Source organism: Hemitrygon akajei, chromosome 13 (assembly GCF_048418815.1).
Source record: "Hemitrygon akajei chromosome 13, sHemAka1.3, whole genome shotgun sequence".
NCBI lineage: Eukaryota > Metazoa > Chordata > Chondrichthyes > Myliobatiformes > Dasyatidae > Hemitrygon > Hemitrygon akajei.
This window is the reverse complement of record NC_133136.1, coordinates 2760443-2786256: the sequence shown is the minus strand read 5'-3', so window position 1 is coordinate 2786256 and position 25814 is coordinate 2760443. Positions and strand designations below refer to the sequence as shown.

The window sequence follows — 25814 nt, the reverse complement described above, 5'->3', positions numbered from 1 at the left end:
AATTTATGAAACATTAATAATGATGATGATAATAATAATAAGATTACATTAGATCATAAAACGATTTATGTGTGGCAATCAGTTCTTGACAAGCCGATACAAAATATTGATTAATATACTACTGTAGATAAAAAGATGTTACAATTTTGTTAGTAAAGCGTCTGCATTGAGTCGCTCGTTGCGTTAAGTACCTTCGCCAGGAGCCACACTATGATCGATGCTACCTATTACAAGGTGTGTTGTAATATTGATGTAACCGCAAGCTGAGACCGTCGCGGTTCTGTGTTAATGGTGTTCTGTGTATCGCAGGTACAAGGAGAGGCTCTGATTGATAATCGTCGCCACTATGGAAAACATCTCCACGCCTCTGCCCGGATCCACGGAGGTTGCACTCACAGGACCGGCCGGTTCCTTTGAGCAAGACCCACTAAGTCAGCAGAGGTCTCACATGCCCGTGAAACCCAACCAAGTGGGGCAGGTCATACTGTACGGGGTGCCTATCGTGTCGCTCATCATCGACAACCAAGAGAGGCTGTGTTTGGCTCAGATCTCCAACACGCTGCTGAAGAACTACAGCTACAACGAGATCCACAACCGGCGAGTGGCTCTGGGGATCACCTGCGTCCAGTGCACGCCCGTCCAATTGGAGATCTTGCGCAGGGCCGGCGCCATGCCCATCTCGTCGAGGAGATGCGGAATGATCACCAAGAGGGAGGCCGAGAGACTGTGCAAATCCTTTCTAGGTGAGAACAGGCCCCCGAAACTCCCCGATAACTTCGCCTTTGATGTCAGCCACGAATGTGCTTGGGGGAGTAGGGGCAGTTTCGTCCCCGCTCGGTATAACAGTTCCAGGGCCAAATGCATCAAGTGTTCCTATTGCAATATGTACTTCTCCCCAAACAAGTTTATCTTCCATTCTCATCGCACACCAGACGCCAAGTACACCCAACCCGATGCGGCCAACTTCAACTCGTGGAGGAGACACCTGAAGCTAACTGACAAAAGTCCCCCGCAAGACCTGACCTACGCCTGGGAAGACGTTAAGGCCATGTTTAACGGGGGCAGCCGCAAGAGAGCTTTGCCCGGGCACTGCGGCACCCTGGGTTCGGAGAAAGCGGTCAGCAGCGTTATCACTCACATGATGTCCCCGGATCTTTCCCAGAAGAGGACCAGGTTTACCGAGGACGATGACGAGAGAAGCGGCGTTTCCTCGCGGAAAACCCTGCGGAGTTATCCAGTGATCCCGGTCCCCAGCAAAGGATTTGGGATGCTACAGAAATTCCCGGCGGCCTCTCTCTTCCCCAGCCCTTACACGTTCCCCGCCTTTGGTCTGTGTCAGAAAAAGGAGGACGGGGATGCTCTCTCTGGTGGCCAGAAGCCAAACGGGCTGTCAGGCCTCCTTTGGCCGGGGAGAAAGGACGCCTTTTATCCGCCGCTCTGTATGTTCTGGCCCCCGAGGGCGGCCAGCGGTATTCCGGTGCCAACCTACCTCCAGCCCCAGCCCAGCGCAATCACGTCGGCGGGCGATTCCCCGAATCTGAGACAAGCATTCCTCGATCTCTCCGACCAGAACGAAGGTGGCGGCCTGGCGAGTCCCAGGGACAGCATGTTTGACGGCGATAGCTTAAACCATCCAGGCACGCCAGATCACAGGCTGGCGGGTGACGGTGGCAGGGTGAAACTGTTAGACGTGTCTACGTTCACGGCCAGGAAGCAGAACTACCTGTCGGCCTTTAGGCCCGTGGTCAAAACCAAACTGCCCGGCACCCCAGAGGATTTCGGGTCGGAGCGACACCCTTCCCCGGGAACCAGCTGCAGTTACCACAGCGACAGCGTGGAGAGCGAGGAGGAAGCAGAGGTGGACGTGGAGACCAGCAAACTCTCTGGGGACGGGCAGGAGAACGCCACCTCCCCCGGCCACTTCCCCCAGAGCAGTCTACAACAGGACTCCCGGCCCGCAGACGGCAAGGAAAAGACCACTTCCCCCACCTCCAAATTAGAAGCAGCCACCGAGGCGACTAAAGACCCAGCCAATAAAAGGGCCTCCACACCCTGCGACCCAACGCCATTGGAGGAGCCGAGTTACAAAGATGTAAATATCAAATTTCATCTATTTACCCCGTTATTACTTGAACACGGCTTTGGGCTAAGATAGTGAGGAGAGTCTCGGAATAGAGGGGCGTTCATTCAGAGTAAAGATGAGGATCTTTAGCCAGATGGAGGTGAATCTGGAATTCATTGCCACAGACGGCTTTGGAGGCCAAGTCACTTTAAAGCAGAGGTTGATAAGGTTTTTGATTAGTCAGGACGTCAAAGATTACGGGGAGAAGGCAGAGAAATGGGGTTGAGAAGGACAATAAACCAGCCGTGATGTCTCGAATGAACTAATTCTGCTCCTATGTCTTATAGTTTTAAAATATACACGGGAGGTGCGGCTGACAATCATCTCTAAGAAATCCAAATTCTATCTCACAACTCGATTCACTGTGTAGTATCCGTAACTGCACAGATCGTGTCCGTTTAATTTGCCTTTTACAAAAGGTATATGTTATCTCTTTCCTGGGAATGTTAATAATTATTCATTAGTGTCGTCTTCACTCCAACTGCAACGAGCAGAGAGAGGTTTACGCCACGATTTCCTGTCTAATTAACCGTGGCGTTCTGTCACTTTCAGACCAGGCTAATATTTCTTTCGTTTCGTTATATCGCAACAGGCTCTTAAAAATGGGAGCAAAAAACATTCACTCTTTTCGAAAAAGAACGAAGAAAATTTTCCTAGTAAGTGAAAAATAGTTTAAATAAATCATGAAAACTACATGCTCTCTTTTTAACTTAATTTAATTTAAGTATGGGGATTTCTTATTGTAAAGTATTTTTTAATTATTGTTTTGCACTAGTTAATTTTAATATATGTATTTCTTATTGTAATATAGTTTTTAATGACGTATTGCATTGGACGGCTGCCTCAGAACATCTTACTTCCCGACAAATGTCAGTGATATTAAACCCGATTCTGAAATCTTGGAACAGTGAAACATCTTGTTCCACTTTCAAAGCGGAAGCGCGGAACGAAAGTTTAATCAAAATTCTTTATATTAACTTGCGTCTCTATGTTTTTAGGGTTCGCTGTTATTTATCAGCGTCTCTGTTTCTATTTTATTTCAGAATCAGAAACCCTGACTTTGTCGGAAAATTGTTTGTCCGTCTTGTTATGCGCAGCCTTTCATTCAGCCTGAATGCCCGCAAGAAATCGAGCCTTAGGGTTGTATCTGATGTGTGCTTTGATGATAAATTTACTTTGAACTTCCCCTAGGTTTCGTTTTCGATCTAGTCTTGTTGAAGTGGTTGATTCTTCTCACCCCTTGTTTCTGTCTGCGCTACGTTAACGTTTACTCCGTGTTCCAGGTGAGACGAAACATCAAGACGGTGTTGCGGACGAACCCGACAGTCCAGGGCTAGGATTCTGGCGGGAACCTAGAGGTGAGTGAGAACAGGTCATAAATAGATTTCATGTTAAAACAACTAATGGGGAATAAATTCCCGAGATTGTTCTGCAAATATCAAATTCAAAAAGAATACGAAGAATGATAAAATAACGAATATTGAAAGATCTCGATAGAGTGGATGTGGAGAGGATGTTTCCTATAGTGGGGGAGTCTAGGACCAGAGGACACAGATAGAGTGGATGTGGAGAGGATGTTTCCTATAGTGGGGGAGTCTAGGACCAGAGGGCACAGATAGAGTGGGTGTGGAGAGGATGTTTCCTATAGTGGGGGAGTCTAGGACCAGAGGGTAGAATGGAGGGGCATCCATTTACAACAGAGGTAAGGAGGAATTTCTTTAGCCTGAGGGTGGTAAATCTGTGGAATTCATTGCCACAGACGGTCGTGGAGGCCAAGCCATTGGGTATATTTAAAGCAGAGATTGATAGGTCAGGGCCTCAAAGGTTACGGGGAGAAGGCAGGAGAATGGCGTTGAGAGGGATAATAAATCAGCCATGATGGAATGGTGTAGCAGGCTCGATGGGCTGAATGGCCTAATTCTGCTCCTAAGGTCTTATGGTTTTACAATGCTCAAAGGATGAGATTGCAAACGAACCGAGATTAACTAAATTGATCCGAGTTTACAATAAGGACAAGCGAAATCGCAGGATCATCAGATGTAATTATAACGCCGCGCATACCAACGGTACATTAGAATAGATTGAAAAGAAGAAAATCAAATGAACACCCTTAAGAAAGTAATATTTTACAATAAGTAAAATAATGTCATAATCGTCTCCTTCAGAAGAATTGTTATACGAAGCTCGTTGTGTTTTACTATTTGTCAGCAGAGATAATAAAGGTATTTTATGACAGCCATCAACATTCATATCATCTACTTCATAATGAGCCTCGCATACAGTACATTACAAAAACCCCTTTATTATCTTAAACAAATTAAATGAATCCACCTTTTCGTATTGCTAAATGTCGCCAAGGGCTTTACCTAAGACAGCAAAGGACGTGATTAGAAGTTCTGATGCCGCGTCTCAATTGCACTGAGCTGGGGAGGTATCTGTTGTAGGGGAGAGAGAAAAAAAGAATCTAATTTGCCATTTATGTAATGCAAACTCGTTTGGCTTTGTCGATTCACGGTTAATTGACTGTCAAACGAGGCTGCTGTCCCGGGGCGATGTCTGCAAATTTGCCTGTCAGATGAAAGAATCGAGGGTTCAGAATGATCACACAAAAAATACACAAGCTTTTTGCTCTTATTAGGGGGAGGAGTCCCTCACATATCGCCATCACAACCCATTTTATTTAAAACAGCAGTTTTCCTCGATAAATTGATAATGTGGATTATCTATTTTATTTTACACCTGCGAGTGCATAAACGCAATTAACGCTTTAATGCTTTAATACCACACGGATGTTTAAACAAACGCAATTTCCGTTTTAAGCCGCAAATTCCAAAAAGTGCGACCTTGGTTTGCAAAGCAAATAAAATAAAATCCCGCAGATGCTAGAAATCTGAGTTTTAAAACGGGAGCGAAGCAGCCCCTGTGGAACGGTTACATCTCCGGTTGAAGATCCCGCGGCAGAATGGAGTCAGCGACTCGGTTTCTCTTTTCATCCCGACGCTGCCCGGTCTGCTGAGTATCTTCAGCCTTATCTGTTTAATTCTTGTTTTAGAAAAAGTTCCCAGACTATGTGTTATGTGTTTATTTAACAGTTGACCACGAACAAGAAACAACAGCTCGAGTTTCAATCAAAGCAGATGTGGCAAATATGGAGAAAGGTAAAAATGTCCAATAAATGTGTGATCTCACACACACACACACACACACACACAAGCACAAACACACACACAAACACACACACACACAAACACACACACACACACACACACACACAAACACACACACAAGCACAAACACACACACACACACACACACAAACAAACACACACACACACACAAACACGCACACACACAAACACACACACACACACACACGCACACCCGCACACACACAAGCACAAACACACACACAAACACACACACACAAACACACACACACAAACAAACACACACACACACACACACACAAACACACACACACACAAACACACACACACACACGCACACACGCACACACACACACACACACACACACACACACACACACGCACACACCACAATTTACCTAAGAACAACCTGCATTTTATAGTGTGTGTAATACCAGGTGTAATGATCACTGATTGCTGGGGATTGCCGTGTCACAGGTTATCTCAAAGATCAAAGTAGATTTATTATCAAGGTACATATATGTCACCATATACAACCCTGAGATTCATTTTCTTGTAAATACAAGAAACAGAATAGAATCAATGAGGGAGCATTCAGGACGGACAAACAACCAATGTGCAAAGGATAAGAAACTGCAAATACAAAAATAAAGCAATTAATAATAATTAAAAAGCAATAAATGTCAAGATCATGAGATGAAGAGCTCTTGAAAGTGAGTCCATAGGTTGTGGGAACGGTTCAGTGTTGGGGTGGATGAAGTTATCTCCTCTGGTTCAAGATCCTGATGGTTGAGGGGTAATAACTGTTCCTGAACCTGGTGGTGTGCATCCAGAGGCAACTGTACCTACTTCTTGATGGCAGCAGTGAAAAGCGATCATGGTCTGGATGGTGGGGTCCCTGATGGCAGCAGTGAAAAGCGATCATGGTCTGGATGGTGGGGTCCCTGATGATGGATGCTTCTTTCCTGCAACAGTACTCCATGTCGATGTGCTCAATGGTGGGGAGGGATTTACCTGTGATGGACTGGGCCGTACCCACTACTTTTTAGGCTTTTCTGTTCAAGGGCATGGGTGTTTCCATACCAGGCTATGATGCAACCATGTTGTAAATATTCCCTAAGTATCTATATCATTAGGGAATATTTGCTGGGAGTTCATTGGAGGTTTACCATCCTGATACAAAACAAATTCCACCATTAAGAACAGCTGTATGTCCCATATGCTTCCACTAGAACTCGTTGTCCAATGGTATGTCACGGAGTCCCAGAGTTGCAAAGCACTCAATCACAGAATTGTCTAGATAACTTGGTTAATTATTGGGATAAATTAAAATTGTTTTTATCAGGCCGTATTTAAAGTGGAGTTTGATAAGTTCTTCAATATTCAGGGTGTCAAAGGTTACAGGGAGAAGGCAGGAGAATGAGAGGGATAATAAATCAGCCGTGATGAAATGGTGGAGCAGACTCGATGGGCTGAATGGCCTAATTCTGTTCCTATGTCTGACGGTTTTAATTTGCTGTGGGCGGGAGCTAACTGTGCAGAGCTGTTAGTGAGAACTATGAAACCTGAACCTGCACTGGCACTAGAGTGTAAGCAAAATTAATGACATCAGGCAGATATTGGTGACAATTAAGAAGGGAATCAAAGGTTAGGGGTTCATGGCCTGAAGGTGTAGAGAGGAATGAAGGAAGTGGTGAGATGCATGGCAGCTGTGACTGAACTATCTCACATCCGCTGAGCGAATGTATGAACACCGAATGCATTTGCAAAGAGCAGAGAGAATAGAAAATACAATAGATAAATCTTCAGAGGAAAAGGATTGATCTCCTATTTATTACATTCAGAGTGTGAATTACAATGACAGCTTCTGATTGGTGGGAAGATGGAGATGGTTGTGCAAAATTGATTTCAATAACAGACAATATCATGTTTACAGCTGTTTACTGTTTACCTATGCAGCACACTACATACACTTTGAATTATATTTTTATTAACTTATTTATGAGAATATTTTGGTTTATGTGCTGTGTGATATCTATGTTTTTGTGTGATATTTTTTATGTGCTGTGCTTTGGAGAAACATTGGTTCAGATGGTTGTACATATGTACAGTCAGATGACAATAAACGTAAACTTGAAGTTCAAGTTCATGGTTATTCTCATTCAACCGTACACATGTATACAGTTTAAAGAAACATTGTTTCTTTAGGGCAAAGGTGCAAAGGTTTTTAAAAATATATAATTTATAGTCTATTATTATTTTAATGTATTACAATGTCCTACTGCAGCAAAACAACAAATTTCACAAAGTATAGCAGTGATATTAAACCTGATTCTGATTCTGAAAGCACAGTGCATGTGGTCACACACAACTCTCCACTTGGCCTTGGATCACCTAGACAATAGTAATACTTACGGCAGGCTGCTGTTTATTGCCTACAGTTCAGCATTCAACACAGTCATTCCTACAGTTCTAATGATCAAGCTCCAACCCCTGGGCCTCTGTACCTCTCTCTGCAACTGGATCTTTGACTTCCTCACCAAGAGCCCAGAAACTGTGCAGATCAGAAACGATGTCTCCACCTGACTGACAATCAGCAGTGGTGCTCCTCAAGTGTGCACGTTTAGCCCAGTGTTCTACAAAAACCCGTCACTCTGTAGCCAGACACAGCTCAAACACCATCTATAAACACAACTATTGGTGGCAGAATTTCTGATGTGATCAAGGAGGCATACAGGAGCAAGGTAGATGAGCTGGTCAGTAAGACCAAAGGATAGATTGTGGACTTCAGGAAAGGTAAGGTGAAGGAACACACACAATTATTGAGGAATCAGAAGTAGAAAGGCTGAGCAGTTTCCTGTTCCTGGGTGACCTATCCTGGGCCCAACATACTGATGCAATTACAAAGAAGGCACACCAACGGCTGTACTTCATTAGGAGTTTGAGGAGATTTGGGATGTCACGAAAGACATATGCAAATTTCCACAGATGTACCATGGAGAGCATTCTAACTGGCTGCAACATTGCCTGGTGTGGGGGGAGCACTGTACCATCTGGTGTGAGGTGTAACAAAATAGTTACTGGCACTATTATAATAGACAATAGACAATAGGTGCAGAAGTAGACCATTCGGCCCTTTGAGCCTGCACCGCCATTCTGAGATCATGGCTGATCACCTACTATCAATGCCCAGTTCCTGCCTTGTCCCCATATCCCTTGATTCCCCTATCCATAAGATACCTATCTAGCTCCTTCTTGAAAGCATCCAGAGAATTGGCCTCCACTGCCTTCCGAGGCAGTGCATTCCACACCCCCACAACTCTCTGGGAGAAGAAGTTTTTCCTTAACTCTGTCCTAAATGACCTACCCTTTATTCTCAAACCATGCCCTCTGGTACTGGACTCTCCCAGCATCTGAAACATATTTCCTGCCTCTATCTTGTCCAATCCCTTAATAATCTTATATGTTGCAATCAGATCCCCTCTCAATCTCCTTAATTCCAGCGTGTACAAGCCCAGTCTCTCTAACCTCTCTGCGTAAGACAGTCCTGACATCCCAGGAATTAACCTTGTGAATCTACGCTGCACTTCCTTTACAGCCAGGATGTCCTTCCTTAACCCTGGAGACCAAAACTGTACACAATACTCCAGGTGTGGTCTCACCAGGACTCTGTACAAATGCAAGAGGATTTCCTTGCTCTTGTACTCAATTCCCTTTGTAATAAAGGCCAACATTCCATTAGCCTTCTTCACTGCCTGCTGCACTTGCTCATTCACCTTCAGTGACTGATGAACAAAGACTCCTAGATCTCTTTGTATTTCTCCCTTACCTAACTCTACACCGTTCAGATAATAATCTGCCTTCCTGTTCTTACTCCCAAAGTGGATAACCTCACACTTATTCACATTAAACGACATCTGCCAAGTATCTGCCCACTCACCCAGCCTATCCAAGTCACCCTGAATTCTCCTAACATCCTCATCACATGTCACACTGCCACCCAGCTGAGTATCATCAGCAAACTTGCTGATGTTATTCTCAATGCCTTCATCCAAATCGTTAACGTAAATGGTAAACAGCTGTGGTCCCAATACCGAGCCCTGTGGCACCCCACTAGTCACCACCTGCCATTCCGAGAAACACCCATTCACCACTACCCTTTGCTTTCTATCTGCCAACCAGTTTTCTATCCATGTCAATGTCTTCCCCCCAATGCCATGAGCTCTGATTTTACCCACCAATCTCCTATGTGGTACCTTATCAAATGGTTTATCGTTTATAATAAAACGAGCAGTCGTATAAACATGTGGAACAGCAGCAATAAAAGATCAAAAGTGCCCAGTGCAGGATCAGAGTGTATCTCTGAGCTGGAGAGTGGGGAGTGGTGTGGGTGTGGGTGTGAAAAGTGGGAGTGGGGTATGGGGAGTGGGGTGAGGTGTGGGGTGTGGGGTGTGGGGTGTGGGTGTGAAAAGTGGGAGTGGGGTATGGGGAGTGGGGTATGGGGAGTGGGGTGAGGAGTGGGGAGTGGGGTGTGGGGTATGGATAGTGGGGAGTGGGATGAAGGGAGTGGTGTGGGGTGTGGGTGTGAAAAGTGGGAGTTGGGTATGGGGAGTGGGGTGAGGAGTGGGGAGTGGGGTGTGGGTGTGAAAAGTGGGAGTGGGGTATGGGGAGTGGGGTGAGGAGTGGGGAGTGGGGTATGGGGAGTGGGGTGTGGGGTGTGGGGTGTGGGTGTGAAAAGTGGGAGTGGGGTATGGGGAGTGGGGTATGGGGAGTGGGGTGAGGAGTGGGGAGTGGGGTGTGGGGTATGGATAGTGGGGAGTGGGATGAAGGGAGTGGTGTGGGGTGTGGGTGTGAAAAGTGGGAGTGGGGTATGGGGAGTGGGGTGAGGAGTGGGGTGTGGGGTGTGGGTGTGAAAAGTGGGAGTGGGGTATGGGGAGTGGGGTGAGGAGTGGGGAGTGGGGTATGGGGAGTGGGGTGTGGGGTGTGGGGTGTGGGTGTGAAAAGTGGGAGTGGGGTATGGGGAGTGGGGTATGGGGAGTGGGGTGAGGAGTGGGGAGTGGGGTGTGGGGTATGGATAGTGGGGAGTGGGATGAAGGGAGTGGTGTGGGGTGTGGGTGTGAAAAGTGGGAGTTGGGTATGGGGAGTGGGGTGAGGAGTGGGGAGTGGGGTGTGGGGTATGGATAGTGGGGAGTGAGGTGTGGGGAGTTGGGTATGGGGAATGGGGAATGGGGAGTGGGGTGTGGGCAGTGGCCAGTGGAATGTGGGATGTGGGGTGTGGGGAGTGGTGAGTGGGGGTTGGAGTGTGGGATGTGGGGTGTGGGGAGTGGGGAGTGGGGAGTGGGATGTGGGGAGTGGGATGTGGGGAGTGGTCAGTGGAGTGTGTGTGTGGGGAGTGGGGTGTGGGGAGCGGGGCTGTGGGGATTGGGAAATGGGGTGTGGGTGTGGGGAATGGGGTGTGGGGAGTTGGGTGTGGGCAGTGGCCAGTGGAGTGTGGGATGTGGGGAGTGGGGAGTGGGATGTGGGGAGTGGGAAGTGGGTTTTGGGGTGTTGGGAGTGGGATGTGGGGAGTGGTCAGTGGGGTGTGTGTGTGGGGAGTGGGGTGTGTGTGTGGGGAGTGGGGTGTGGGGAGTGAAAAGTGGAGAGTGGGGTGTGGGGAGTGGGGTGTGTGTAGTGGCCAGTGGGGAGTAGGGTGTGGGGTGTGGGGAGTGAAAAGTGGAGAGTGGGGTGTGGGATGTGGGGAGTGGGATGTGGGATGTGGGGAGTGGGGTGTGGGGAGTGAAAAGTGGAGAGTGGGGTGTGGGGAGTGGGGAGTGGGGTGTGGGGAGTGGGGAGTGGGGTGTGGGGAGTGGGGAGTGGGGTGTGAGGAGTGAAAAGTGGAGTGGGGTGTGGGGAGTGAAAAGTGGAGAGTGGGGTGTGGGGAGTGGGGTGTGGGATGTGGGGAGTGGGGTGTGGGATGTGGGGAGTGGGATGTGGGGAGTGGGGTGTGGGATGTGGGGTGTGGGATGTGGGGTGTGCGATGTGTGGAGTGGGGTGTGGGGTGTGGGGGGAGTGGGGTGTGGGATGTGGGGAGTGGGATGTGGGGAGTGGGGTGTGGGGAGTGGGGAGTGGGATGTGGGATGTGGGGAGTGGGGTGTGGGGAGTGGGGTGTGGGATGTGGGGAGTGGGATGTGGGGGAGTGGGGTGTGGGGGAGTGGGGAGTGGGATGTGGGATGTGGGGAGTGGGGTGTGGGGAGTGTAAAGTGGAGTGGGGTGTGGGGAGTGAAAAGTGGAGAGTGGGGTGTGGGGAGTGGGGAGTGGGGTGTGGGATGTGGGGAGTGGGGAGTGGGGAGTGAAAAGTGGAGTGGGGTGTGGGGAGTGAAAAGTGGAGAGTGGGGTGTGGGGAGTGGGGTGTGGGATGTGGGGAGTGGGGTGTGGGGAGTGAAAAGTGGAGTGGGGTGTGGGGAGTGAAAAGTGGAGAGTGGGGTGTGGGGAGTGGGGAGTGGGGTGTGGGATGTGAGGAGTGGGGTGTGGGATGTGGGGAGTGGGATGTGGGGAGTGGGGTGTGGGGAGTGGGGAGTGGGATGTGGGATGTGGGGAGTGGGGTGTGGGGAGTGTAAAGTGGAGTGGGGTGTGGGGAGTGGGGAGTGGGAGGTGGGGAGTGGGGGTGTGGGGTGTGGGGAGGAGTGTGTGGACGTGAGTGGGAGGTGGGGAGTGGGGTGTGGGATGTGGGGAGGAGTGTGTGGACTAGTGAGTGGGAGGTGGGGAGTGGGGTGTGGGATGTGGGGAGGAGTGTGTGGACTGGTGAGTGGGGGTTGGAGTGTGTGGACTGGGATGTGGGGAGTGGGGTGTGGGATGTGGGGAGGAGTGTGTGGACTGGTGAGTGGGGGTTGGAGTGTGGGGAGTGGGAGGTGGGGAGTGGGGTGTGGGATGTGGGGAGGAGTGTGTGGACTAGTGAGTGGGGGTTGGAGTGTGGGGAGTGGGAGGTGGGGAGTGGGGTGTGGGATGTGGGGAGGAGTGTGTGGACTGGGGAGTGGGAGGTGGGGAGTGGGGTGTGGGATGTGGGGAGGAGTGTGTGGACTAGTGAGTGGGAGGTGGGGAGAGGGGAGTGGGAGGTGGGGAGTGGGGTGTGGGATGTGGAGAGGAGTGTGTGGACTAGTGAGTGGGGGTTGGAGTGTGGGGAGTGGGAGTTGGGGAGTGGGGAGTGGGAGGTGGGGAGTGGGGTGTGGGATGTGGGGAGGAGTGTGTGGACTAGTGAGTGGGATGTGGGGAGTGGGGTGTGGGATGTGGGGAGGAGTGTGTGGACTGGGGAGTGGGAGGTGGGGAGTGGGGTGTGGGATGTGGAGAGGAGTGTGTGGACTAGTGAGTGGGGGTTGGAGTGTGGGGAGTGGGAGGTGGGGAGTGGGGTGTGGGATGTGGGGAGGAGTGTGTGGACTAGTGAGTGGGAGGTGGGGAGTGGGAGGTGGGGAGTGGGGTGTGGGATGTGGAGAGGAGTGTGTGGACTAGTGAGTGGGGGTTGGAGTGTGGGGAGTGTGAGGTGGGGAGTGGGGTGTGGGATGTGGGGAGGAGTGTGTGGACTAGTGAGTGGGAGGTGGGGAGTGGGGTGTGGGGTGTGGAGAGGAGTGTGTGGACTAGTGAGTGGGGGTTGGAGTGTGGGGAGTGGGAGGTGGGGAGTGGGGTGTGGGATGTGGGGAGGAGTGTGTGGACTGGTGAGTGGGGGTTGGAGTGTGGGGAGTGGGAGGTGGGGAGTGGGGTGTGGGATGTGGGGAGGAGTGTGTGGACTAGTGAGTGGGAGGTGGGGAGTGGGGAGTGGGAGGTGGGGAGTGGGGTGTGGGATGTGGAGAGGAGTGTGTGGACTGGTGAGTGGGGGTTGGAGTGTGGGGAGTGGGAGGTGGGGAGTGGGGTGTGGGATGTGGGGAGGAGTGTGTGGACTAGTGAGTGGGAGGTGGGGAGTGGGGAGTGGGAGGTGGGGAGTGGGGTGTGGGATGTGGAGAGGAGTGTGTGGACTAGTGAGTGGGAGGTGGGGAGTGGGAAGTGGGAGGTGGGGAGTGGGGTGTGGGATGTGGAGAGGAGTGTGTGGACTAGTGAGTGGGGGTTGGAGTGTGGGGAGTGGGAGGTGGGGAGTGGGGTGTGGGATGTGGGGAGGAGTGTGTGGACTGGTGAGTGGGAGGTGGGGAATGGGGTTGGAGTGTGGGGAGTGGGGAGTGGGATGTGGGGAGGAGTGTGTGGAATGGTGAGTGGGAGGTGGGGAGTAGGCAGTGGGAGGTGGGGAGTGGGGTGTGGGATGTGGGGAGGAGTGTGTGGAATGGTGAGTGGGAGGTGGGGAATGGGGTTGGAGTGTGGGGAGTGGGGTGTGGGATGTGGGGAGGAGTGTGTGGAATGGTGAGTGGGAGGTGGGGGAGTGGGGAGTGGGAGGTGGGGAGTGGGGCGTGGGAGGTGGTGAGTGGGGTTGGAGTGTGGGGAGTGGGGAGTGGGATGTGGGGAGTGGGAGTGGTATGAGGGGAGGAGTGTGTGGACTGGTGAGTGGGGGCTGGAGTGTGGGGAGTGGGGAGGTGGGGAGAGGGGTGTGGTGTGTGGGGAGGAGTGTGTGGACTGGTGAGTGGGAGGTGGGGAGTGGGGTGTGGGATGTGGGGAGGAGTGTGTGGACTAGTGAGTGGGAGGTGGGGAGTGGGGTGTGGGATGTGGGGAGGAGTGTGTGGACTGGTGAGTGGGGGTTGGAGTGTGGGGAGTGGGAGGTGGGGAGTGGGGTGTGGGATGTGGGGAGGAGTGTGTGGACTAGTGAGTGGGAGGTGGGGAGTGGGGTGTGGGATGTGGGGAGGAGTGTGTGGACTAGTGAGTGGGAGGTGGGGAGTGGGGTGTGGGATGTGGGGAGGAGTGTGTGGACTGGGATGTGGGGAGTGGGGTGTGGGATGTGGGGAGGAGTGTGTGGACTGGTGAGTGGGGTTGGAGTGTGGGGAGTGGGAGGTGGGGAGTGGGGAGTGGATGTGGGGAGTGGGGTGTGGGATGTGGGGGAGTGGGGTGTGGGATGTGGGAGAGAGTGTGTGGACTGGTGAGTGGGGGTCTGAGTGTGGGGAGTGGGAGGTGGGGAGTGGGGTGTGGGACTGTGGGGAGGAGTGTGTGGACTGGGGAGTGGAGGGTGGTGGGGAGTGGGGTGTGGATGTGGAGAGGAGTGTGTGGACTAGGAGTGGGAGGTGGGGAGTGGGGGAGTGGAGGTGGGGAGTGGGGTGTGGATGTGGGAGGAGTGTGTGGACTAGTGAGTGGGGGTTGGAGTGTGGGAGTGGGAGGTGGGGAGTGGGGTGTGGGATGTGGGGAGGAGTGTGTGGACTAGTGAGTGGGGGGTGGGGAGTGGGAGTGGGAGGTGGGGAGTGGGTGTGTGGGATGTGGAGAGGAGTGTGTGGACTAGTGAGTGGGGGTTGGAAGTGTGGGAGTGGGAGGTGGGGAGTGGGGGTGTGGATGTGGGGAGGAGTGGTGTGGACTGTGAGTGGGAGTGGGGAGTGGGAGTTGGGAGTGGGGTGTGGGATGTGGGGAGGAGGTGTGGGACTAGTAGTGGGAGGTGGGAGTGGGGAGGGGAGTGGGGACGTGGGGTGTGGATGTGGAGGGGAGTGTGTGGACTAGTGAGTGGGAGGTGGGGAGTGGGGAGTGGAGGTGGGGAGTGGGGTGTGGGATGTGGAGAGGAGTGTGTGGACTAGTGAGTGGGGGTTGGAGTGGGGAGTGGGAGGTGGGGAGTGGGGTGTGGGATGTGGGAGGAGTGTGTGGACTAGTGAGTGGGAGGTGGTGGAGTGGGGTGGGAGTGTGGGATGGTGGGGAGTGGCGGGTAGTGGGATGTGGGGGTGAGTGTGGGGAGTGGGAGTGGGAGGGTGGAGGGGAGTTGGAGTGGAGGGTGGGAGTAGTGGGGTGCTGGGATGTGGGGAGGAGTGTGTGGATAGGTGAGTGGGAGGTGGGGTGAGTGTGTGGACTACGTGGGAGGTGGGGAGTGGGGTATGGGATTGGGAGGAGTGTGTGGACTAGTGAGTGGGGAGGTGGGAGTGGGGTGTGGGATGTGGGAGGAGTTGTGTGGACTGGGATGTGGGGAGTGGGGTGTGGATGTGGAGGAGGTGAGTGGGAGGTGGGGAATGGGGTTGGAGTGTGGGGAGTGGGGTGTGGGATGTGGGGAGGAGTGTGTGGAATGGTGAGTGGGAGGTGGGGAGTGGGGAGTGGGAGGTGGGGGAGTGGGGCGTGGGAGGTGGTGAGTGGGGTTGGAGTGTGGGGAGTGGGGAGTGGGATGTGGGGAGTGGGGAGTTGTATGAGGGGAGGAGTGTGTGGACTGGTGAGTGGTGGGCTGGAGTGTGGGGAGTGGGAGGTGGGGAGAGGGGTGTGGTGTGTGGGGAGGAGTGTGTGGACTAGTGAGTGGGAGGTGGGGAGTGGGGTATGGGATGTGGGGAGGAGTGTGTGGACTAGTGAGTGGGAGGTGGGGAGTGGGGTGTGGGATGTGGGGGAGGAGTGTGTGGACTGGGATGTGGGGGGAGTGGGTGTGGGATGTGGGGAGGAGTGTGTGGGACTGGGTGAGTGGGGGTTGGGAGTGTGGGGAGTGGGAGGTGGGGAGTGGGGTGTGGGATGGTGGGGAGGAGTGTGTGGACTGGTGAGTGGGGGGTTGGAGTGTGGGGAGTGGGAGGTGGGGAGTGGGGTGTGGGATGTGGGGAGGAGTGTGTGGACTGGGGAGTGGGAGGTGGGGAGTGGGGTGTGGGATGTGGAGAGGAGTGTGTGGACTAGTGAGTGGGGGGTGGGGAGTGGGGAGTGGGAGGTGGGGAGTGGGGTGTGGGATGTGGAGAGGAGTGTGTGGACTAGTGAGTGGGGGTTGGAGTGTGGGGAGTGGAGGTGGGGAGTGGGGTGTGGGATGTGGGGAGGAGTGTGTGGACTAGTGAGTGGGAGGTGGGGAGTGGGGTGTGGGATGTGGAGAGGAGTGTGTGGACTAGTGAGTGGGAGGTGGGGAGTGGGGAGTGGGATGTGGAGAGGAGTGTGTGGACTAGTGAGTGGGGGTTGGAGTGTGGGGAGTGGGAGGTGGGGAGTGGGGGGTGTGGGGATGTGGGGAGGAGTGTGTGGACTAGTGAGTGGGAGTTGGGGAGTGGGGAGTGGGAGGTGGGGAGTGGGGTGTGGGATGTGGGGAGGAGTGTGTGGACTGGTGAGTGGGGGTTGGAGTGTGGGTAGTGGGAGGTGGGGAGTGGGGTGTGGGATGTGGGGAGGAGTGTGTGGACTAGTGAGTGGGAGGTGGGGAGTGGGGTGTGGGATGTGGAGAGGAGTGTGTGGACTAGTGAGTGGGAGGTGGGGAGTGGGGAGTGGGAGGTGGGGAGTGGGGTGTGGGATGTGGAGAGGAGTGTGTGGACTAGTGAGTGGGGGTTGGAGTGTGGGGAGTGGGAGGTGGGGAGTGGGGTGTGGGATGTGGGGAGGAGTGTGTGGACTAGTGAGTGGGAGGTGGGGAGTGGGGAGTGGGAGTGGGGAGTGGGGTGTGGGATGTGGAGAGGAGTGTGTGGACTAGTGAGTGGGGGTTGGAGTGTGGGGGAGTGGGAGGTGGGGAGTGGGGTGTGGGATGTGGAGAGGAGTGTGTGGACTAGTGAGTGGGAGGGGGAGTGGGGAGTGGGAGGTGGGGAGTGGGGGTGGGGATGTGGAGAGGAGTGTGTGGACTAGTGAGTGGGAGGGTGGGGAGTGGGGAGTGGGAGGTGGGGAGTGGGGTGGGGATGTGGAGAGGAGTGTGTGGACTAGTGAGTGGGGGTTGGAGTGTGGGGAGTGGGAGGTGGGGAGTGGGGTGTGGGATGTGGGGGAGGAGTGTGTGGACTGGTGAGTGGGAGGTGGGGAATGGGGTTGGAGTGTGGGGAGTGGGGAGTGGGATGTGGGGAGGAGTGTGTGGAATGGTGAGTGGGAGGTGGGGAGTAGGGAGTGGGAGTGGGGAGTGGGGTGTGGGATGTGGGGAGGAGTGTGTGGAATGGTGAGTGGGAGGTGGGGAGTGGGGAGTGGGAGTTGGGGAGTGGGGCGTGGGAGGTGGTGAGTGGGGTTGGAGTGTGGGGAGTGGGGAGTGGGGATGTGGGGAGTGGGGAGTGGTATGAGGGGAGGAGTGTGTGGACTGGTGAGTGGGGGCTGGAGTGTGGGAGTGGGAGGTGGGGAGAGGGGTGTGGGATGTGGGGAGGAGTGTGTGGACTGGTGAGTGGGGGTTGGAGTGTGGGGTGTGGGAGTGTGGGGAGTGGGGTGTGAGATGTGGGGAGGAGTGTGTGGACTGGTGAGTGGGGGTTGGAGTGTGGGGAGTGGGATGTGGGGGAGTGGGGAGTGGTATGAGGGGAGGAGTGTGTGGACTGGTGAGTGGGGGCTGGAGTGTGGGGAGTGGGAGGTGGGGAGAGGGGTGTGGGATGTGGGGAGGAGTGTGTGGACTGGTGAGTGGGGGTTGGAGTGTGGGGGTGTGGGATGTGGGAGTGGGGTGTGAGATGGGGGAGGAGTGTGTGGACTGGTGAGTGGAGGTTGGAGTGTGGGAGTGGGAGGTGGGGAGTGGGGTGTGAGATGTGGGGAGGAGTGTGTGGACTGGTGAGTGGGGTTGGAGTGTGGGTAGTGGGAGGTGGGGAGTGGGGTGTGGGATGTGGGGAGGAGTGTGTGGACTAGTGAGTGGGAGGTGGGGAGTGGGGAGTGGGATGTGGGGAGTGGGGTGTGGGATGTGGAGAGGAGTGTGTGGACTAGTGAGTGGGGGTTGGAGTGTGGGGAGTGGGAGGTGGGGAGTGGGGTGTGGGATGTGGGAGGAGGGGAGGTGTGTGTGACTAGTGAGTGGGAGGTGGGGAGTGGGGAGTGGGATGTGGGGAGTGGGGTGTGGGATGTGGAGAGGAGTGTGTGGACTAGTGAGTGGGGGTTGGAGTGTGTGGGAGTGGGAGGTGGGGAGTGGGGTGTGGGATGTGGGGAGGAGTGTGTGGACTAGTGAGTGGGAGGTGGGGAGTGGGGAGTGGGAGGTGGGGGAGTGGGGTGTGGGATGTGGAGAGGAGTGTGTGGACTAGTGAGTGGGGAGGTGGGGTGTGGGGAGTGGGATGTGGGGAGTGGGGTGTGGGATGTGGAGAGGAGTGTGTGGACTAGTGAGTGGGGGTTGGAGTGTGGGGAGTGGGAGGTGGGGAGTGGGGTGTGAGATGTGGGGAGGAGTGTGTGGACTGGTGAGTGGAGGTTGGGAGTGTGGGGAGTGGGAGGTGGGGAGTGGGGTGTGGGATGTGGGGAGGAGTGTGTGGACTAGTGAGTGGGAGGTGGGGAGTGGGGAGTGGGATGTGGGGAGTGGGGTGTGGGATGTGGAGAGGAGTGTGTGGACTAGTGAGTGGGGGTTGGAGTGTGGGGAGTGGGAGGTGGGGAGTGGGGTGTGGGATGTGGGGAGGAGTGTGTGGACTAGTGAGTGGGAGGTGGGAGTGGGAAGTGGGAGGTGGGGAGTGGGGTGTGGGATGTGGAGAGGAGTGTGTGGACTAGTGAGTGGGGGTTGGAGTGTGGGGAGTGGGAGGTGGGGAGTGGGGTGTGGGATGTGGGGAGGAGTGTGTGGACTAGTGAGTGCGAGGTGGGGAGTAGGCAGTGGGAGGTGGGGAGTGGGGTGTGGGATGTGGGGAGGAGTGTGTGGAATGGTGAGTGGGAGGTGGGGAATGGGTTGGAGGTGTGGGGGAGTGGGGTGTGGGATGTGGGGAGGAGTGTGTGGAATGGTGAGTGGAGGGTGGGGAGTGGGGAGTGGGAGGTGGGGAGTGGGGCGTGGGAGGTGGTGAGTGGGGTTGGAGTGTGGGGAGTGGGGAGTGGGATGTGGGGGAGTGGGGAGTTGTATGAGGGGAGGGAGTGTGTGGACTGGTGAGTGGGGGGCTGGAGTGTGGGGAGTGGGAGGTGGGGAGAGGGGTGTGGTGTGTGGGGAGGAGTGTGTGGACTAGTGAGTGGGAGGTGGGGAGTGGGGTATGGGATGTGGGGAGGAGTGTGTGGACTAGTGAGTGGGAGGTGGGGAGTGGGGGTGTGGGATGTGGGGAGGAGTGTGTGGACTGGATGTGGGGAGTGGGGTGTGGGATGTGGGGAGGAGTGTGTGGACTGGTGAGTGGGGGTTGGAGTGTGGGGAGTGAGGTGGGGAGTGGGGTGTGGGATGTGGGGAGGAGTGTGTGGGACTGGTGAGTGGGGGTTGGAGTGTGGGGAGTGGGAGGTGGGGAGTGGGGTGTGGGATGTGGGGAGGAGTGTGTGGACTGGGGAGTGGGAGGTGGGGAGTGGGGTGTGGGATGTGGAGAGGAGTGTGTGGACTAGTGAGTGGGGGGTGGGGAGTGGGGAGTGGGAGGTGGGGGAGTGGGGTGTGGGTTGTGGAGAGGAGTGTGTGGACTAGTGAGTGGGGGTTGGAGGTGGGGGAGTGGGAGGTGGGGAGTGGGGTGTGGGATGTGGGGAGGAGTGTGTGGACTAGTGAGTGGGAGGTGGGGGAGTGGGGTGTGGGATGTGGAGAGGAGTGTGTGGACTAGTGAGTGGGAGGTGGGGAGTGGGAGTGGGATGTGGAGAGGAGTGTGTGGACTAGTGAGTGGGGGTTGGAGTGTGGGGAGTGGGAGGTGGGGAGTGGGGTGTGGGATGTGGGGAGGAGTGTGTGGACCTAGTGAGTGGGAGTTGGGGAGTGGGGAGTGGGGAGGTGGGGAGTGGGGGGTGTGGGATGTGGGGAGGAGTGTGTGGACTGGTGAGTGGGGGGTTGGAGTGTGGGTAGTGGGAGGTGGGGAGTGGGGTGTGGGATGTGGGGAGGAGTGTGTGGACTAGTGTGAGGTGGGAGGTGGGGAGTGGGGTGTGGGATGTGGAGAGGAGTGTGTGGACTAGTGAGTGGGAGGTGGGGGGAGTGGGGAGTGGGAGGTGGGGGTGTGGGGTGTGGGATGTGGAGAGGAGTGTGTGGACTAGTGAGTGGGGGTTGGAGTGTGGGGAGTGGGAGGTGGGGGAGTGGGGTGTGGGATGTGGGGAGGAGTGTGTGGACTAGTGAGTGGGAGGTGGGGAGTGGGAGGTGGGGAGTGGGGTGTGGGATGTGGAGAGGAGTGTGTGGACTAGTGAGTGGGGGTTGGAGTGTGGGGAGGGGAGTGGGAGAGGTGGGGAGTGGGGTGTGGGATGTGGAGAGGAGTGTGTGGACTAGTGAGTGGGAGGTGGGGATGTGGGGAGTGGGAGGTGGGGAGTGGGGTGTGGGATGTGGAGGAGGAGTGTGTGGACTAGTGAGTGGGAGGTGGGGAGTGGGGAGTGGGAGGTGGGGAGTGGGGTGTGGGATGTGGAGAGGAGTGTGTGGACTAGTGAGTGGGGGTTGGAGTGTGGGGAGTGGGAGGTGGGGAGTGGGGTGTGGGATGTGGGGAGGAGTGTGTGGACTGGTGAGTGGGAGGTGGGGAATGGGGTTGGAGTGTGGGGAGTGGGGGAGTGGGATGTGGGGAGGGAGTGTGGGAATGGTGAGTGGGAGGTGGGGAGTAGGGAGTGGGAGGTGGGGAGTGGGGTGTGGGATGTGGGGAGGAGTGTGTGGAATGGTGAGTGGGAGGTGGGGAGTGGGGAGTGGGAGTTGGGGAGTGGGGCGTGGGAGGTGGTGAGTGGGGTTGGAGTGTGGGGAGTGGGGAGTGGGATGTGGGGAGTGGGGAGTGGTATGAGGGGAGGAGTGTGTGGACTGGTGAGTGGGGGCTGGAGTGTGGGGAGTGGGAGGTGGGGAGAGGGGTGTGGGATGTGGGGAGGAGTGTGTGGACTGGTGAGTGGGGGTTGGAGTGTGGGGTGTGGGATGTGGGGAGTGGGGTGTGAGATGTGGGGAGGAGTGTGTGGACTGGTGAGTGGGGGTTGGAGTGTGGGTAGTGGGAGGTGGGGAGTGGGGTGTGAGATGTGGGGAGGAGTGTGTGGACTGGTGAGTGGGGTTGGAGTGTGGGTAGTGGGAGGTGGGGAGTGGGGTGTGAGATGTGGGGAGGAGTGTGTGGACTGGTGAGTGGAGGTTGGAGTGTGGGGAGTGGGAGGTGGGGAGTGGGGTGTGAGATGTGGGGAGGAGTGTGTGGACTGGGGAGTGGGATGTGGGGAGTGGGGGTGTGGGATGTGGGGAGGAGTGTGTGGACTAGTGAGTGGGAGGTGGGGAGTGGGGTGTGGATGTGGAGGAGGGGGTGAGTGACTGTGGGGGTGAGGTGGGGGTTGGAGTGTGGGAGTGGAGGTGGGGAGTGGGTGTGGGTGGATGTGGGGAGTGGGGTGTGGGAGGTGGTGAGTGGGGTTGGAGTGTGGGGAGTGGGGTGTGGGATGTGGGGAGGAGTGTGTGGACTGGTGAGTGGGGGTTGGAGTGTGGGGAGTGGGAGGTGGGGAGTGGGGTGTGGGATGTGGGGAGGAGTGTGTGGACTAGTGAGTGGGAGGTGGGGAGTGGGGAGTGGGAGGTGGGGAGTGGGGTGTGGGGTGTGGGGAGGAGTGTGTGGACTAGTGAGTGGGAGGTGGGGAGTGGGGTGTGGGGAGTGGGGAGTGGGAGGTGGGGAGTGGGGGAGTGGGGAGTGGGAGGTGGGGAGTGGGGTGTGGAATGTTAACCAGTTTAACAGCCTGCGGGATGAAGCTGTTACTCAGCCTCATTGTTTCTGGTTCTTTTACTTATCGTTACATCAAATTTATGTTTATTTTGTCTAGAAGAACTTCAGAAAGTTTTGTTGGAACAGATTGATCTGAGGCGGAGATTAGAGCAAGAGTTTCAGGCGTTAAAGGGTAACGCTCCTTTCACTGTTGTCAGTAAGAAATGATTCTTTCCCTTTCTCTTGCTTTCGGTTTAGTGTGTTAAGTTGGGGTGTTACACAGGGGTCTGGACTAGGCGGAATGCTGCAGTCTAACATTATATAACTGTAAACCATACATCAAAAATGTACAATGTTGGAGTCACAGAGTTATAGAGCACTGCAGCCCAGAAAGAGGCTGTTATAATCCCATCAACCTGTGCCTGGGCCATACCCCTCCCATCCACGTACCTATCCAAATGTTGAAATCCACCCTGAGCTGGCTGCTCATTCCACACCCTCACCGCCCCCTGAGTGAAGACGTTTCCTCTTGTGTTCCCCTTAAGCATTTCACCTTTCCTCCCTAACCCATGATCTGTAACTCTAGCCTCACCCAACCCCAGCGGGAAAAGCACGCTTATATTTACCCTATCTATACCCCTCATAGTTTTGTATACCTCTGTTAAACCTCCCCTTATTGTCCTTCACTTGAGGTAATAAAGTCCTAACTTATTCAACTGTTCCCTGTAACTCAGGTCCGCAAGCCCCAGCAACATCCTAGTGATTTTCTCAACACTCCTTTAATCTTACTGATAACTTTCCTGTAGGTGACCAGAACTGCACATAATACTCTAAATTAGGCCGCATCAGTGGCTTATACAATTGCAACAAACATCCCAAATCCTGTAGTCAATACATTGATTTATGAAGGCCAATGTGGCAAAAGCTTTCTTTTAGACCCTATCTACCTGTGACACAACTTTCAATGAATTATGGATCTGTGTTCCCAAGCTTCACATCTCTCCTCATTCTACACTCCAGAGAATAAAGTCCAAATCTTTTCAACCTTTCCTATAACTCAGGTACTCAGGTCCCTGCAACACCTTTGTACTGAAATAAAATGTGTTCACTTCTGGAAGTGTTTCTCAGCTATTTCCTGCAATCGTACAAACCAAGGAGTCACCCATGCACGATCAGTGTCTGTGTAATGATACAAATAACATGCATGCCGTAGTATTTGAAGGGTGTGGAAATACACTCAGTGGCCACGTGACAGATATCTCCTGTCCCCAATAAAGTGGCCATTGGGTGTATGTTCGTGGTCTTCTGCTGCTGTAGCCCATCCACTTCAAGGTTCCACGTGTTGTGCATTCAGAGATGCTCTTCTGCACACCACTGGTGTAATGTGTGGTTATTTGAGTTACTGTCACCTTCCTGTCAGCTTGAACCAGTCTGGCCATCCTCCTCTGACCTCTCTCATTAACAAGAACTGCCGCTTACTGTTTCTTTTGTTTTTCACACCATTCTCTGTAAATTCTAGAGAGTGTTGTGCATGAAAATCCCAGGAGATCAGCAGTTTCTGAGATACTCAAACCACCCCATCTGGCACCAACAAATATTCCACAGTCAAAGTCACTTAGATCAGATTTCTTCCCCGTTCTGATGTTTGGTCTGAACAACTGAACCTCTTGACCATGTCTGCATGCTTTCATGCATTGAGTTGCTGCTAGGTAATTGGCTGATTAGATATTTGCATTAATGAACAATTGTACTTAATAAAGTGGCCACTGAGTAGAGAATAATTTGGTTTTAGTTTTTTTTTGTGTGTAAGGATATATTTTCAAACGTTGAATGGAAGAAATAACGGACAATATGGTTTAATGGGATTAGAACCAAGACTTGTGATGTAACAACATGGAGAGGTTATTACAGTCATGTGTGTGAGTCCAGGGTGTATCTGAACGATTAATTTGCATTTTCTGTCTACCTGTTGATCAGATAACTTCCAGGACCAAATGAAGCGAGAGCTGGCGTATCGGGAAGAAATGGTTCAGCAACTTCAGATGGTGAGCTGAAGCTTTAATACCTTTTTCACTATGTGCCCTCAGTGAATAACCTTGATGTTTTGCCACTTGTGACCTTTCTGCAACTGTCCATCACTAGTTTATGGAATTCTCTTACCTGTTACTGAGCAAGTAGACACCTTTCTGCAGGTATCAATCAGTATTTTAGGTAAGGTACGAATCTGGTTCTTACTAGTTTTGCAAGCAGAGGGATAGCGTCAGTGAGGCTGTGAGACAGTCTTTCATCGGGACTGACAGGAGCAAACAATAAGACCATACATAGGAGCAGAAAATGACCATTCAGCCCATCGAGTCTGAGAAAAGGTCTTAGGCCTTTTGGTCCATTGAGTCTGAAAGATATTCTGAAAAAGAAATTACAGTATAGCAACACACACAAAAATGCTGGAGGAACTCAACAGGTCAGGCAGCATCTATGGAGAGGAATAACCAGTTGACATTGTGGGCCAAGACCCTTCATCAGGACTGGAAAGGAAAGGGGAAGATGCCAGAATAAGAAGTTGGGGAGGAGAAGGACAATAGCTAGAAGGTGCAGGTGAAGATACATGGCCGTGGTCACAAGTCTGGGTGAGCACGTGGTCAAAGAGTCTGGGAGAGCACGTGGTCATGAGTCTGGGGAGAGCACGTGGTCACGAGTCTGGGTGAGCACGTGGTCAAAGAGTTGGAGGGCAGCAGAGATCATTGAGGGAGCCTTATTGAACTCCCATTGAAGAGAAAACTTGTGTCCTGTGATTGTTACCTTCCTGCATTAATTCACAAATTCACCCCAGAATCACAGACTCACAACCATGGAGCACGACAGCACAGAATGTGATAGACTTGTCCATGTCACAATCAGAAGCAGCTTTAAATTCACCAGCATATGCCATAAAATTTAAAAACTCTGCAGCAGCAGTACAATGCAATACACAATAAATTTGATATATTTTTAAATAGTTAAATTAAGGTACTGTAAGTTGTGGAAAATCAGAATTTTTAAAAAATTTTATTTCTAGAATTTTTTCCCCCGAACCCTTGAGTCATTGTTAAAATTATGTAAACCATAGCTTACAAAACATAAAATTATCCTTAAAATAAAAACAAACATGGCAGAAATAAATATCAATGTAATAACCAAGTGTGTCTATTAGACCTTCAATAACAGAAAAGATTACCATTCAGCAATATGCTTCACCACTACTTCCCCCCAGGAAACCTAAATATTTACCCCATTTTTATGTAGTGTTACGAGACCACAGGTTTTTTTCACTGTGCACTCACTTTAAGAGACGCTTGGATGAGGTGGGACTATGATGTCAGTATAACCAGCTGTGGCCAACTGGAATGTTAACAGTATAGATGTCCAATCTATCAAACTGTTTGTAAGACATGCGTTCAAAAGCTGCCACTTTGGCTATTTCTGTGGCCCACTCCTGAAATGATGGTCCCCCCCAAGTTCCTCCAACCTCTAAGTATAATTTGTCTTCCTACCATTATATTGTCTGGATCCAATTTTGAGAGTGTTTATCCCCAAGTAATCCAAGTGTGTCTCCCAAGACAAAAAGTCTGGGGCAGAAAGGGAGTTGATACCCAAAACTTCACCAATATACTTATGTATCATAATCCAAAATTGTTGAATTCTGGGACAGGACCAGAGAGCATGTACTAAGTTTCCTTTATCCGCCGCACAGCGCCAGCATTCAGGGGTGTTTTTCAACCCTGATCTATGTAACCTTGCTGGAGTCCAATAGAAACAGTGTAGGGTCTGAAAATCAGAATTTTTTTTAAAAGTGGTGATGTTCATGGGTTCAAAGTCCATTTGGATATCGAATGACAGAGAGGAAGAAGCTGTTCCTGAATCGCTAAGTGTGTGGGAGTTTAACATCAAAGGATATACTTTATATTGAAAGGACAGGCAGGAAGGTATAGGCAATGGTGTGGCTCTGTTGGTAAGAGATGGAATTACATCTTTACAAAGTGGTGACATACGGTCTGAGAACGCTGAATCTTTGTGGGCGGAGTTAAGAAACTGCAAGGG

General features: G+C 53.2%; 1 protein-coding gene across 10 annotated transcripts in view; it reads left to right on the top strand.

Annotated features, from left to right (window-relative positions):
* skor2 (SKI family transcriptional corepressor 2) overlaps positions 1-25814 on the top strand; it is a 218348-nt gene that overhangs the window by 57448 nt on the left and 135086 nt on the right. For 7 of the 10 annotated variants that reach the window (XR_012101195.1, XR_012101196.1, XM_073064047.1 and 4 more), the window contains exons 2-7: positions 310-2092; positions 2715-2778; positions 3406-3480; positions 5215-5280; positions 21856-21954; positions 23715-23782. Coding sequence is in view for 8 of the 10 variants with exons in the window: in XM_073064047.1 (XP_072920148.1) it covers positions 347-2092; positions 2715-2778; positions 3406-3480; positions 5215-5280; positions 21856-21954; positions 23715-23782 (2118 nt within the window). In the remaining 2 variants the exon portion in view is untranslated. The remainder of the gene's footprint in view (positions 1-309; positions 2093-2714; positions 2779-3405; positions 3481-5214; positions 5281-21855; positions 21955-23714; positions 23783-25814) is intronic. The other 3 variants (XM_073064049.1, XM_073064050.1, XM_073064053.1) reach the window with 3 other exon arrangements.